Source organism: Scheffersomyces spartinae (genome assembly GCF_019049425.1).
Source record: "Scheffersomyces spartinae strain ARV_011 chromosome Unknown scaffold_2, whole genome shotgun sequence".
Classification (NCBI taxonomy): Eukaryota; Fungi; Ascomycota; class Pichiomycetes; order Serinales; family Debaryomycetaceae; genus Lizanozyma; species Lizanozyma spartinae.
This window is the reverse complement of record NW_025065049.1, coordinates 422388-438151: the sequence shown is the minus strand read 5'-3', so window position 1 is coordinate 438151 and position 15764 is coordinate 422388. Positions and strand designations below refer to the sequence as shown.

Genomic DNA, 15764 nt, shown 5'->3' with positions numbered 1-15764 from the left:
GGGAGCGATGAGCTTACAACCTCAAACAGCCTTACCCTTTTTCCCGAGTCACTAGCAATCAATATTTGTGTCAAGTCATATTACATCATCATCCAATGATCCACAGAATACTAGGGAATATCTTTATTTCCGACATAGCACCAATAAATGATGAAAACATAGACCTTCAAAAGGAACAAGGTATAACACACATTCTTTCAGTCCTTTCAGGTCCCATTCCTTCTCACATCATAAACCATGAACCCAAGTTCACACTTTTGCAGATTGCCATCACTGATGAAAATTCAACGAATATAATAGAACACTTTCCTGAAACTAATAAATTTATAGACTCGGCGCTATTTAAACCAGAACAGCTTAAACAGATGTCTTCGAAGGAAAGACCTTCAGTCAAGCACCATGGTAGCATTCTCATCCATTGCGCCCAGGGTTGTTCTAGAAGTGTTGCTGTACTTTGTGCGTATCTTATGTACCGATACCACCTCACTCTCGTTCAGGCTCAGTATGCTATCAACAGGAAACGAGAAGATGTCAACGCAACTATTCCAAATGAAGCTTTCATGCAACAATTGCAATTATACCAGGACATTGCTTTCGATTTAAATGCAGAAGCTTATAAAAAATGGGAAAAGGCAAGATGTATCGAACTAGATTCCACAGGTTCTATGCTCAGAGATGCTTATTTGGAGAAACAAGCAGAAGGCAAATCACATGGGGAATCACCCGATAATAAAGCTTCTGAAGAATTTGACGAGAAGGTTTCTCAATTGCGATGTAAAAAGTGCAGACAACTTTTATGTCTTACATCTCAGTTAGATCAACATCAGCCACCAGAGTCAGATTCCAAACAAGGTATGTTCATAAAGAAGGCCCCCAATTCCAGAAGAATTATCAGCGTTCAGAACGCATCAGCATCATGTTCTCACTATTTCCTTTCAGAACCAGTGAATTGGATGAAAGATGAATTGGTAGGAAAAGGTGACCTTGAAGGGAAATTTCAATGTCCCAAATGTGTTTCGAAAGTTGGAGGTTATTCTTGGCGTGGATCCCGTTGTTCATGTGGTAAGTGGATGATCCCTGCTATCCATTTACAAAGTGCAAAGGTCGATATGATGCCTTATTCAGGGTAAAATTAATAAAAAAAATTCACAGCTTTATTCGTCAATTTCCATATTGGGGTCATCTTCAGTACCTTCATCATCACGATTTAAATCGATAGAGTGTCGGGAATATTCAAAACCTGGACTTGCCCAAGTTGTAGTGGGATTGGATGGAAGAGACCTTGAAGATGCCGAATTCGCCATACTAATAACGCGAGCCAGCAGATCATTGGAATGGTGCGAATGTGTTGTTGAAATCAATATATCACGTCTATCTCCGGTTCCATCTTGGTATTCAACGTCTTCTGCCATAAATCCAGGTATAGCGCTATCTTCATCTTCATTGCCAGCATTGTTGTCATTTGTATCGTTGATTGGATCATTGGCATTAGCGTTTGAATTGTGTAATAATATATTTTCGTAGTTCATATCTTCTCCAGTTGTATCTTGACCAACTCTGTAGTTCTCATAGTCAACATTATATGAATCACCAGTGCTATTCATTGTTGTTTGAGCTTGAATATCCACCTCCGAAGCATTGACTCCTGTTACATTATTCCTGGAATTAGGCACATTTTGTTCGTTTTCGTCATCATTTTCATTATCTTCAAACTCATCGTCACGGATCTCTCGTGAAATATCAGCATCTAGAATCCCAGCATCCAAATCAAAGTTTTCACTAATTCCCAATCCTAATCCACTACTGTTATTATTAGAGGACAAATCATTCTCTGTTCCCGTAGTCATTGTGGATACTCGTAAGTTATCATCTCTTCTTGAGGTATCCAAATCTGCCGTCGGACCAGACTCGGCTCTTGGCCTTGAATTGGCAATTAAAAATTCTTCCAAAGTTTTATCAACTCCTACGGGTCTAATAGTACGATATCCGTGTGTTTTGATTCTTCTCAACCTTTCTAAACGACTCAGCACAAGTGGGGTATGGCTTAATCTGAAACTAACGTTATCTTCTCCAACCACAAGTCTCCGTATGTTGTAGTCCAAATACGACAACTGAGCCCCAGGGAACTCTGCAGAGTAGCCAACAAGCGGAGTCGCATAGAGGTTACTCACTTGTCGTCTTGCATCGGACGAGTTATTACTATCAGTGATTTGTTCCAACGGGCGAGCTCCATTGCCAGATGTACTGTTCTCAAAACTATGGGCAATTTTCCTTTTATGAATAGGGGGTGACTCTTGTTCCTGCTTGTCCCATAGCCAGTAGATATCCTTAGGGAATGAACTAGGTAAATACATTAGGTGGTGATGATAATGACGTAAATGGAGATCTACTTATGTTTTTGTTATGAGTTTTTGCTATGAATGAGTACACAAAATCAACTCCATTCTATACGGTTGCAACCCATGGGTGCAAAAATGTATACCACTACCATCATCAGTAGACAAGCTCTAGCGGAAGGTAAAACATGAATTGATTATGTTACATATAGAAGGTGATGGAATAAAAACGAGGAGGTTTTACTATAGCACTCTATTTTAAAAGAAATCTGATAGTAGCATGGGAAATAGTATTACCATCGAAAGATTTCCCAAGGCACTAAAGATTATGTTGCAGACACGCGTAGTACCTTCACACTTTTAATTCTCAACATAACCAGCAGTAGTCCTACCTTTAGGAACTTCGTCAATATCAGCACTATCTTCATCTTCATTAGAATCATGGTCATAATCATAATTACCTTCATCAAACTCATGTTCTGGTTCCTTATAAAGCGGGTCTTGGTGTGGCTTCAATATAACCACATAATCTGTGAGTTTCCGAGGCTCAACATACGAATCCTGATCCTCAGTAACCATACACTGCTTTCTTTGAGAAATAGTAAAACTAGTAACCTTGCAGTAGGTATCAGAAACCAAATTTTCAACAGACTTCACTTCAGCATGGAAATAAGGAGAATGCTGATACTCTAGTTCATTGTAAATAAGAGTCATATTCCTCAAATCTCTAATCTTCTCACCAACATGATGCCAGTACTGTGAATCCAAGTTTCTTTCCACTGGCCAAAGGTGTTCGGGATCAAATATCTCCCTGCTAGAATGACCGTAATTCCAAACAGGTTCGGCTCCATTATTGTAAAAGGTTTCGTTCAAAGGAGTATAGTAAGTATACGAATTAACAATGTCAAATGAATCTGTATCCACTGCATAGAATTTCCAAGCAGGGTTCATACCACCCTGAGGACTAATGGAAGGAGCTGTCAAAGCAAAGTTTATAACATCATCAACCCCTTTGGTATCTCCATTTCTATAATGCACTTGAAATCCTTCCTTACCAGTGTGTCCAAAGAATACGGCAGCTATAACTTTCGGAGAGAACCGCTCAACTATTCTGGCAAATACCTTAGAGGGTATAGCTAATGAGTGAGAATTAGTAGGTAAATGAGCTGTTATCCAGACCCTTTGGTCACATAGTTCACTTTCCAACAACTCATCAATAAGGAATTGCCAAACTCCATAACTATCAATGTTAGTTACGTCCCAGAAATTGTACAAGTTTTTTGTATTCCATACATTCGAGTTTAATGAGATGATCTTAAGTCCTCTGTTTGTTACAAAGGAGTACCCCACTTGTGCATACCTCAATTGACGAACACTCTGTGCGTCCATCCAACCGTATTGTTGCCACAAGTCAGTTTGAAGATCTACTTGCCATTGATAGGAATTACTTGATTCTATCAATTTCTTTTGAGCAAGCTGGTTAGTTGGAAACCCATCTCTTGTACCAATAGTTGGTAGGATTGGGAACCCTTTTAGATAATGATGGAATAAACCGTACGTGTGTTCTAAAGATGCAATAACTGATTCTTTATCCACCAGGATTCGATCCCTAGTAGGGACAACACCTCCATTGAATAGAGCAAATTCAAACGACAAATGGTTCTCATGAAAGAAACTTATGGTTCTCAAAGTATTGTTAAGAAGTAAAGTGGGCGTACCACAAGTATATGCTCCAAATTCATGAGCTGGTTGCCATAAATGCTTATCACTTGACGACATACCGACGAATTGACCCTTTATAAAAGCACCTGATTTGTATGTACTCTCATAGAAGGAATCTCCAAAGTCACCTCCATTCTTTGAAACCATATAGTAATAATCCAGATCGGGCTCCTTACAATTAACGCTATATGGGGCACAACAAATGCTTTGAGAACAATTAGATTCACTTTGTAAGGTATAATCCAACTGAATGTTAGCATCACTGAAATGCAAAACATTAAACGTTTTTCCACTTGATAACGGAGGTCTATAATCTAAAGGTTGTGGAGGCCATAAACTTTCCATATCGATTTCAGGAGTCTCAGATAATATATGACAACTTCTATCATGGTGGTAACAGAAATAATCCCCGTCTAAACTTTCTGGATTCATCAAAGACAACACTTTAGTGAAATCAGCTCCTGTGGATGAGTAATCGATCGACGGGTATCCGAAGTTCATATGACACTGAGTTTGATCAAATCCGCTTTCAAGACACCAAGTAGTGTAAATCTCTGGAACCAAAGATGGTTTGATTAAGGCAATAAACTTACCCACTTGTAATCTTTGTTTACAAGCAAGACATTCATTCAAATCAGAGGCACCAGATATACGATGTAGTTGATCAATAGCTCGAGTGATGATCTCATCTTCAGAAGCACTTGTCGTTAATGGAGGCCAGTAATTATCAGTGAATCGGTAATGATTGTTCAAATCGTACGATTTCACTAAACTCAGAATAAAAGATATTGCAAGAAGCGCTATAGTAAACATATTCATATTGCTGAAAAGAATAATAAAACCATTTACAAAACAAAAGGATCTCATATACAGATATATATATATATATTTACGTATGTATAAGCGCCCACTCGATTGGCTGCGAAAAAAATAGTCACCTTTGAATGGAACCGAATGATGAAGATAACCAGCTTACAAAAGAACAGAAATAGTAATAGTAATAATAATAATAACAACAATAATAATAATGATAATAATAATATAATAGTAGTATCATCACAATAAAACACAATTTTAAAACTAGTAATACAGGAAAGAAAAGCACGATATTATTGTTGACAAACATTAGCGATTTCTTCAAGAGTTGCAACAAGATCAGGAATCTTTTCTTGATCTTCAGGAATCACATCAAGTAACCGTCTAACAAATTGTTCATTTACTTGATTTTGATTAAGTTTTGTCTGTTTGGTTGCCAAAAGAAGAATATCACGCTTTTCTCGAGCAGCTTCAATAGCTTGCTCTGCTTCTCTTTCAATTCTCTCAACTTCTCTCTTGTGTAAATCACGGAATTTTTCCAGGTGTGCTAATACATTCTTAATTATTGGCACTGCTCTTACAAGATATTTCTCTAAATCACTTCCTTCGGAAATCTTCACAAGAATATCTTCAACTCCATGTCTGAAATGGTTTAAATCATTTAATGTCTTTGTTAAAGAGATCTCATCGACTCCAGAGGATTGAGTACCATGTAGTTCAGGTGAAACAATATCAACAGGGACATCCCTATTAGCTGGCTCAACTGAGTTCATAACTTCTTGCACCGCAGTTGAAGCCAATACCGAAGCTGCATCTAAAGTCGATACTTGAGATGATGTCTGTTGACCATTTGATATTTCTGTTGAGCCCTCTTTGGAATATTGTGATAAAGATGGTATCTTTGATGATAATAAGCTTGGAGGTACCGTAGTCCTTTTCAGTATCGATCCATTGGTATCCAATGAGCTATAAGGTTGCACCATTGAAAATTCAACAGGAGCATTCGAATATTCCCCATGTTTGATTTTATCACTTAATAAATTCAACGCTGCCAATACGAATTCCATTTCACTCAACGATGAATAACGATCAAGATCTTTAATAATTTTGGCAGTGTGATTGACAATATATGATACACTCATAGATGTACTTACTCTTTCTTGTCCTCTAGTTACGGCTGATGCCAATTGTCTTTGTAACGTTCTTACTGTGGGAACCAAAACGCTTTTGTTTGTACCAAATTGCTTCTTTTTGATTTGTTCAAATCTTTCTTGAATTATCAGCCATTTTTTGGTTTGACTTAAAGAACGATCTCCCACGTATTTAAATGGTTTAACTTGTACTATTAAAAATAATATAAGTTGAATGTCATCAGTAGTTAACTTAGTCCGACTGTTATGTTTAGCCAACACATGACCAGGAATAAACATGTTTGCAATAGGTTTGTGAGCTGCATTGTAGGCATCCAAATGACTATTGCGTTCCTTTGGAGTGGTAGAGTTAGGTGAATGGTGTTCAAGTACTCCAGAATTGGCAGCTGCAGCTTCCATATAAGACCGATGCACAGTTAACAACAGTGATTTGATAATGGCCTCATTAATATCACCTTTGTCACCAGTATCAGCAAGCAGGGGATCTTCATTCTCACCTGGAGCATTATCATGTTCATTGGCCTCAGCTACATGTACTAAGTCATTAACAGGTTCTTTATCACCTTGAAGATCAATGTCTTCATCCAGTCCATGCTGAGGAGGATGTTCAGACTCATGCAGCTGCTGATGCTCGTGCTGATGTTGAGGATTAGCAATGCTTGGCTCAATATTACTGACATCATGGCTATCACCAAATGAACTACCCATCCCACTTTCACTAGCTGCAATTTCGTTAGCCCTATCACTCATAGCAATTTCCGTGTTAATCTTCTTAACATCTTCATAATCATCAGAAACGTTGTCTTCTGCTATCAGTGGATCGGTCATGATAGTTTAGCGTGTAGTAACAATAACAATAACAGTAAAAATAATAAGAATAATAATAATACTAATAGTAATAACAAACACTACCTAATTTCTTTCCTAGAAACAACAAAAATAATACCCACAATAAAAGAACTAACTAAAGTTTTCTTCAAAATTGCCAGTCCACTGTAATGAACTTTGGTCGGGCTTTTGCCGGAGTTTAGATGTAGTTAATATGGATTTGATGGGTAGCAGCAGATGAACAACAAAGAATGTATTTCCAAACGTTTGATAAGTTTATGACATGTTTTTTATGTCGTGACGCAAATTTTCGACATAACCAAAGTCGTGTCGGAACCGCATATTTTTGTGCTGAAATAGACCCTGGATTCCGTTTCAGGTGAAATGTCATTAATCCTAGAATAGAAAATATACGATACGATTCAACTATTACCGACAATACATACTAACCAAAATTAGACACACCCATTATGATAATGAAAACTGTGACACAAATGAGTTGGTGATGTTTAACATATTCTCATCATAATCAGTGACCTTTTTCCTAGACTGGTGGTGTTGGGGTCTTTCATTACGACTCTCCACTCCATCATGACGATAATTACTCAATTTGGAATAGAAATTAGAACTGAGATTATTGGACTTGGAATAAGTATTGGATGTATCCTCCATTCCAAGCTTGGGCCATTCAGTTTCTGTAGCAACTGTAGCAAACGAAGCAAGACTTTCAGTATCCCCTCCGTCTTTAATGTGCTGCAGTTTTTTAACTGCATCAGCTCTTTTGGCTTTGGGGTTTGATAATTGAACCATAGAAAATTGCAAGTTGTCTAATGGCCCGTCAACGAGACATCCCCTTTCCCGGAAATGTAATAATACATGGTTCCACAAAGCATTTCTGCATAAAGCCCGAGGATTACCCAAAATAATCAAACCATATTTGGCTCTGGTTAAGGCAACATTCAATCTTCTAGGATCACTTAAAAATCCAACTTGTTGTTGGTCATTAGCACGGACACAACTTAAGATGATAAAATCCTTTTCTCTTCCTTGGAAAGCATCAACAGATGCTATCTCCAATTGAAGGTATTTATCCTTAAACTCAGGAATCGAAGAGTTCATTGCCATGTACAGAACAATGTAAGCCCTTTGACCTTCATATGGAGTAATTATACCAATTTGGTCAGGAGAAACCTTATCCTTGAAAAGTTTCGAAACAACTCTTTCAACATTCATAGCTTCCACACGATTCAAATATGAATATCCACTAGATGATATTTCCTCTCTACCATAATTAGCCCAAAACATCATTGGGGTATCACTGACTGGCCAAGGGAAAGTAGATTTTTTCAATAATCTGTGTTCTTTGGTCACACCATTCTGTAATGAACCTTCGTAGAACATATTGGAGGGAAATTCTGAAAGACACGGATGCATACGATATTGGACTTCCAAACGAATAGGTACGTGACCCAATAATACCAACCTTTCAAAGAGTGACTGAGTTAAACCAGCATCACCTGCCTTTCTATTTAAGACAACAGGACCTAATTGTTGGTGATCACCAACTAAAATAACCTGTTTAGCACCTTTAACGATTGGAATTAATACTTCTGGTTCTGATGCTTGGGTACTTTCATCGATCAAAACTGTTCTAAACTTAAGATGCTTTAATCGTTTATCACCCGCACCAACACACGTGGTACAAACAACATGACATTTATCAAGTATTTTCCTTTCTTCAATTCTTGATAATTTAGCCAATGTCTTTGAATCAGCAGCAGATAGCTCACCTAACTCCTTCTTTAGTTTAAACAATTTCCTCAACTTACCTGTACTTCCTCTTTCCACTTGTGAATGTAAAGATAAATGCTCTGCTTGACTTTCCACATCTTCACGAGACCTAGCAGTGAAACGAACTACCCACAAACCCAAATTGTGCAATTTGGTGGCCAAGTGATCAACTGCAACATTGGAAGGTGCACACATAAGAAGTGTAGATTTATGGAGGTGAGACAAATGATAAAGAATTGTAGCAGAAGTCACAGTTTTACCTGTACCAGGAGGACCTTGAATTAAAGATAATGGTCTTTGAAGAGCTAACTTAACTGCATTCAGCTGTGACTGATTCAACTCAGTGATTAAAGGAAGGGCTACCTGAGGAGGTATACGAGTATCAAATTCAATTGGGGCAACATCATGTCCTAACAATTTGTGGTAAATATAACTACTGACCGACTCTTCATCAACAGCAAATTTGTTTAATGCACGCTGCATCCGTTCGTATGAGGTACCTTTCCAAACAAATTCTGCAGTGAAATCAGTGGTTAAATTGGTAGGAGGAGGAGTGGCAGAAGAAATCAACTCCAAAGTGAATTCTTCTTGGTAAGCACTTGGTAACCGAATAATATAACCCCGACCAGACCAAGCTTCATCTTGAGTGCCATTGTTACATCTCAACACAATTTCATCACCAACAGCTATTTTCAAGTTATTACTTTCATAAGTTGATAAAGTAAAGGAAGCCAAATGGTTTTTATTTAAACCTAAAGCCCAAGAAACCAGAATATGTTCTAAAGCTTGAGATTCTTTTAAATTCTTATCAAAATCACTTTCAAGTTTAATTAATGGAGCAAATGCTCGTTGATATTGGAAAGCATCATTATAACGCATCAAAATAGGTAAAACATCTTCTTCTTCATTTTCATTTTTTTCAATATCAAGAATAGTAGCATCACGATTAAGTCTCCATTGAGCTTCTAATTTGGTGATCTGCTTATTTGTAATTAATCTGGCATTAATTAATTCTTCTTCAGTTGGTGGGCCAGCAACCCACGACACAAATTGTCTATCATCTAATAACGCCTGCCATTGTGTTGTATCCCAATTGATATCCTTCAATTGAGCACAGGGTAATCGACAAAGGATAACCATCACCGAATCCTGTTTTGCACTAACAAACCCTAATATAAAGGCATTCTTATTTCCACAATTATAACATTCTAAAGTGGTATCACCCAAATCAGAATCAGGGTGTAAGGACACACAAGTATGCCTTGACATCACCATGTGGGTAACAATGTGAGAACTATTGGAATGGATCTTGGTATTACAGAACCATTTTTGACAGGTTTCACATTTAACTACTGAATCCACATTATGGATCCCACAATAAGCACAAGCATAATCGGGTAAAGAAGTAGTGGCAATGGCATCAGATGGAACAAAGTCATCGGTTTCCAGTTCGATAACTTCGTCAGCAACTTGGGCAGTTACAACCAGATGGATATCATTTATGTCATGGTCATCGTTGGCATCAAGGTTTTGGAATACAAGGTGACTCATTGACACCTTCTCCACAACTCAATTTGGTTTTCTGTTGACACAGAGACTACTGTAGTAGCTTAGCTAGAGAAAATTAATCTAAGGGAAAAAAAAGCCACCAGTAATTTGGCTATCAACACATTCGGAAACGTTCAAAATTTGATTTCAGCACAGACACCAGCAGATATAAATCAAGGGATGATGTTGATGATGATGGTGATTGCGTTTTCGTTGTAGTGGTATGCTTGGTCGGTAAAGATTTATTCAATGCCAGTATAACTTACCGCCAGAAAATTTTCGCCAGTAGTCACGGGATGATCATTTTCGCGACCGACAAAAGCTCATCTGACGTAAATTACAGCACGGTTGAAGCTTTCCAATCTTAGGAACTAAAAGCTTGTAGATTAAAATACAGTGTAAACAATACCAGCCTTAAACTAAAAGGAAATAAAGGTTTGTTAGTGGTAGTTTGATTGTTCCAAATAGTACTGTAATAGCAAATATATAGAGTACAATGATACGCCATTATACTAATAGGGTTTCTACATTATGATAACCTTGACCAATGTCATATCCTGATTGCATAATGCCTAATACTACTTACATCATGTTGCAACCCTCAACCCCATATACGAAATATTCTTATCTTTAGTGAAATCGATGCCTCCCCACAGGACAAAATTAAATAAATTGACGAGTACCTAAACAAGCCATCAAAAGAGCCTTAAGCAGGAGCACCCTTCACTCCATTACAGGGTAGTTTTCTCGAAAGGGAGGACTAATTAGCGATCCGCCGTGCATACAACCTCTCTGTGGCCGATAGTTTCTTTGTACTTCTTCAGCACTTCGCTGCCGTATTCCCTAAGAAACAACCCATAATAGGATTTGTCTTCTCAATTGTCAATCTGCACAAGGGGATTCAATTGTTTCCTTGAGTTGTTGTCCCTTGCATACGCCTAACCCTCAATGGCGACACTCCGGTCGACCTAAGTTGATCAGCGTCTTCGGTCGCGTGGTCGGATATCCTCGCGCAACCTGCTACACAGATTGCTCACAAATAAGGTCGGTTTGGTCGACTAAATCCCGGATTGCGTTAAAATCCTTCTCGGTGTGACGGCTAAAGGTACCTCGGAATACGACCAGTCACTTCCGGCAATATGCCCCCCACTTACTTAACCTTTCCAAAATACTGCATGGTTTGTCACCAAAACTTAATGGTACCACGAAAACGATTTTGACGATGTTAATCATGTCTCGTCCTTGTCTCAGGTCTCAAGTTACAAGCTAAAATCTTATCTTCTTTCGTCGTTCCCACTAAAATATCCCTTATATATATATTTATACACTAACACGGAGGAATTTAAGTCTACTGATTGCTTGCTCATTGATAACCTTTATTTATCCATTCGTTCGATACCTGAATTATACCTTTGAAAATTACGCGTATCATTGTTATAATTACTATTATTATCACACTATTATGATGCCTAGTCTTACAGCATATCATAAAGCCATCATAAAGGGGAAGGGAGAATTCCAGGGATCCAATTTCTTTATTTCCACTGATTCAGTTAATTGGATCCATCTGTACTCTCTTAAGATCTCTTCTCGCGGTCAACTTTGTCAACTTGATGAAGCCAATAATCATTACCTCCTTCTTCAGTCTTTGCAATCGTGCTTTGTACAAATATATCCAAATGGTGCTGCTGCTGGCCAGCAACAAACTACAAAACGTCCAGGTGTTCAACATCCAAACAAGAAACCATCATCAACTAACGATACTGCCCCTGGTCTTGGGTTAACAGATTATGATCCTCATAGTTTTGATGAACCTCCAGTTATATTTATCAAAACTTATGAAAATGAAAAATTGTATATTAGGGTACCCCTGAAGAATAATTTCGGTGGGTTGATAAGTTGTTTGATAATTTGGCAATCTCTAAAACCACAAGGTTTGGCAAAGAAATGGTACTCAGAAAATAAAGTTGATCGGTCATCTGTAAGTGACACTCCTCATGAGTTGTTGGTTTGTCGTTTCAAAGTTTATGGTCCCATACCTAAAGCCAAAAATGTCAATGTTGTGAGTGGTCCAAGAGCTCCAGTTTATCAACTGAATATAGATTCTATGGGCAATGTATCCGATCCACTGACTTCATCCGATTCCACAAATATTCCTCCAGATGGTAAATTAGATCATCTACATGAAGGTTGGTTCTATACCATGGGTGTATTGAAATCCAATGGGATTCTTAATTTCATCACCGAATTAGATGGTACTTTATTATATTCTATCGATGTTAAATCAATCATGTCATCAGAAATCAGAGAAGTACATCATTCCATTTTTGATAATTCTAATATTTTATTTATTGGCCAGATAAAGGAATTGAGGTATAATAACTTGATAAAGACAACTAGCGCATTCAATTTAGAACAGTATATCGGTCCATTTTTAACAAAGGAAGGTAAATCAATTCCCTCTAATAAAAGAATCTTGATTGAATTTCCCTTGCATATTGATCTTGGTGATTGGTTTGTCGGATTGAATTATTTTGCCCAAAGAGAATATATTGGAACATTTACTCCAAGGCTGATGATTAATCCTTCCAATGGGAAAGAGAATAACGATTCTGTTAAACTACAGGATTATGCACGCGAAAACTTCAGAATATCTAAAAGAGTTACCATTGATATTGTGGAGGCCAAATTTGATGAAGAATTTCATACTATGGATCCAAAGGAGAAAGTATATGCTGAAGTAATAATGTGGGGGTTACCGTGGTCACGTACCGCTATGGTAAATCATACCATGAATCCATTTTGGAAGGAAGAATTTCTGACCGATTTACCAATATCAACTCAAATGATTCATATTTTGATCAAACGATGTTCTAGTCAACAAAATGTACATTCTACCAACGACAAAGTCATTGGTACCGTGTATGTCACTCCTGATATTTTTGCAAATCAATTAAAGTATTCATCGACTATGTCAACGGGTTCCAATATTACCACGGCACAAAACATTATGATTAAGACCAACGCAACCCCTACTACGAACAATAAATCTGGTTCAACAGGAACAACTACTGCTAATGGTGTAATTAATGGATCAAGTAACGACATTGTTCGTTTAACTATTTATGATACTTCTAATTTACCGATTGGGAAACTTTTAACTCGAGTACAACTCCGAGAGCACCATATTTTACCACCAAACCATTTCAAACCTTTGGAAAAAATGCTTGTCAATGCTCCATTGAAGGATTTAATTAAATATACTACTGATGTTATTTCAACTCAGGATTTTGAGAATGTTTCACTGATGTTACTAGACATTTTCCAGGGACTAGGCATTGAAGATAAATGGTTCAAGGCACTTATGGAGGTCGAATTAATTAATGTTGATCGTGTAACTCGAAAGAACTATGCCAATAGAGGAAGTATTGAATCAACTCTTGTGAATAATAATTGTTCATCCAATTCAACCACAGCTCCAACTGGATTACAATCAGCAATCGGACCAGGATCCGGTTCACAAAATGGGACTACTAATGGACATGTGAAAAAGCTTTCTACGGCATCAGGAGGTAGTGGGATAGGAACTTCATCTACAAATGTATTCAATACATTATTTAGAGGTTCATCTATTTTTTCAAAATCATTAGAGAAGTATAATTTACGGGTTGGCCAAGAGTACTTGGAGAAGGTATTGGGAGGATTATTTGCTAAAATTGCTAAGGAAAAGAAGAATTGTGAAGTTGATTCCCGTTATGTCAAGTTGCAATATAATGCCATGCGAAAAGGAAAATCCGTTGATGATCCAGATGCCGATTCAGATTTTGATTCAGATGAATACGATTCAGATGAAGAAAGGGAAAAGGACGAAGTTGTCAAGCAAATGGTTGAAGAAAATTTCCAGAATTTGTATGGCTATGCCGAAGAATTTTGGGAAAGAATTTATAAGACTTCAAATGATTTACCACAACAAATTAAGATCCAATTAAAGAATTTCAGAACCAAAGTGGAACTAGCTTGTGATCCTGAAGATAAAATAACAGCATTAAATTGTTTGAGTGCTTTTATATTCTTGCGGTTTTTCTGTCCTGCAATTTTGAATCCAAAGCTCTTTTATTTAACCAAAGATCATCAGGCGGGTACAACACAACGAACATTAACTTTGCTTGCTAAAATTCTTTTGAATTTAGCTAATAGACAACAGTTTTCTCCGCATAAGGAATTACATTTGCTTAAGATGAACTCATTTATTGATAAACATATTCCTGAGGTTTATGATTATTTTGATAAAATCACTGGGAGGAAAAATGATTTTACCGAAAAGATTTTTGATTTAAGCAGTGAAGTGGAAAGATTAGATTTAGGTTTAAGTGGAGATGCAACTTCAGGTGAATTACCAATGACACCATATCTTATTGATAATAATTTACGGTTGACTGAATTAGTTCAATTGTTACATACAGAGAATGCCAATTATCGGTATAGTACATCATTTAGTCCATCCAATGGATTTCAATCGGATTCTTCTGTCAATACATCTCCGTCTCCATATCACAATCGAGAAAGTTCACGTGAAAGCACCAATGATTTCAAAGTTGACAAAGAGAAAAATGTGTATCAAATAGGTTCTTTAGAGTTTGAGAAATCAGAATTCTTAGACCTTGTGGCTGATAATGAAACTGAAGGATTTATTAAATCACTTTGTAAGAGTGATGAGAATATATTCTCTTTCATTACGTCTAATATTACCCTACAAGATTTAAAGAAGCAAGCCAATACTTTAATGATTAAGATCAATGAATTAGAGAATGTTCTTGTTGATTTTGAATATCCTACTAACTTCACGGACCTGCAACTTTGGAGATTATATACTCAAGATATACTAACCAAGAGTTACTTTGACACTTCACGAAGTTGTTTAGTGTTTATTGATTCTTCAGTATCGACTTCCGGAACTTATAAGAAGATATCTGAGAACGCCCTTTCGGTTCTTAAACTCAAGTTTGCAGATCAATCAACGACTGAAGAGTCTACTAGTGAAGTTAGAGGAGGTATTAATCCAAGTTTTTCATCAACAAATTTAGCTGGAGTTCTTAAACCAAAAAAAGGTATATTCAAACGACTTCTTAAGAGAAATGGGCCTTAGATATATAGTTGAATTAATTTAAGGTGAGACTTACAAGAGTACTTTGTATAAATAGACTTGGATAGGTAGTTGCAAGCACCACAAATCACGTGACAATAGTCACGTGAAAATGAATTGGGACTTGTTGATAGTCAGCGGTAACTGACTACTGAGTAAAGCTATCATAATATGGTCTAGACTATAATCCTATTATACGATGGGAGAAATAACTATTGATATTAGTATTTGTTGCATGTGGTTGCAAGTTCATCGTAAATTTTTCGTAATTAGAAGTCAACAAACAATAGTGAGCTTACAACTATAGCAAACGTTTAAAGAAGAATATATCATACGGTTGTAAGCAACTACTCCCTCTAATTACAAATATATTAACAAGCTTTACGAGGAGCAGCTGGTTAAAGTTCGAAAAATGCCCGGATCGCAGAA

At 37.1% G+C, this 15764-nt stretch overlaps 6 protein-coding genes across 6 annotated transcripts; 2 read left to right on the top strand and 4 right to left on the bottom strand.

Moving 5' to 3' along the window:
* Positions 1 to 95: 95 nt before the first annotated feature.
* On the top strand, positions 96 to 1130 carry YVH1 (tyrosine protein phosphatase; the record flags this gene model as incomplete). Its single annotated transcript, XM_043193024.1, has 1 exon — positions 96 to 1130. One exon carries the CDS (start codon positions 96 to 98, stop codon positions 1128 to 1130), a length of 1035 nt encoding a protein of 344 aa, XP_043051412.1.
* A 24-nt stretch (positions 1131 to 1154) lies between these two features.
* Positions 1155 to 2354, bottom strand: KQ657_002251 (uncharacterized protein; the record flags this gene model as incomplete). Its single annotated transcript, XM_043193023.1, has 1 exon — positions 1155 to 2354. One exon carries the CDS (start codon positions 2352 to 2354, stop codon positions 1155 to 1157), a length of 1200 nt encoding a protein of 399 aa, XP_043051411.1.
* Positions 2355 to 2696: 342 nt separating this feature from the next.
* Positions 2697 to 4877, bottom strand: KQ657_002250 (uncharacterized protein; the record flags this gene model as incomplete). The annotated part of the gene is made up of 1 exon (XM_043193022.1): positions 2697 to 4877. The coding sequence occupies one exon, from the start codon at positions 4875 to 4877 to the stop codon at positions 2697 to 2699; it is 2181 nt and encodes a 726-aa protein (XP_043051410.1).
* Positions 4878 to 5167: 290 nt separating this feature from the next.
* On the bottom strand, positions 5168 to 6853 carry KQ657_002249 (uncharacterized protein; the record flags this gene model as incomplete). The annotated part of the gene is made up of 1 exon (XM_043193021.1): positions 5168 to 6853. The coding sequence occupies one exon, from the start codon at positions 6851 to 6853 to the stop codon at positions 5168 to 5170; it is 1686 nt and encodes a 561-aa protein (XP_043051409.1).
* A 468-nt stretch (positions 6854 to 7321) lies between these two features.
* NAM7 (ATP-dependent RNA helicase) lies at positions 7322 to 10195 on the bottom strand (the record flags this gene model as incomplete). The annotated part of the gene is made up of 1 exon (XM_043193020.1): positions 7322 to 10195. The coding sequence occupies one exon, from the start codon at positions 10193 to 10195 to the stop codon at positions 7322 to 7324; it is 2874 nt and encodes a 957-aa protein (XP_043051408.1).
* A 1462-nt stretch (positions 10196 to 11657) lies between these two features.
* On the top strand, positions 11658 to 15338 carry BUD2 (Bud2p; the record flags this gene model as incomplete). The annotated part of the gene is made up of 1 exon (XM_043193019.1): positions 11658 to 15338. One exon carries the CDS (start codon positions 11658 to 11660, stop codon positions 15336 to 15338), a length of 3681 nt encoding a protein of 1226 aa, XP_043051407.1.
* Positions 15339 to 15764: the final 426 nt, after the last annotated feature.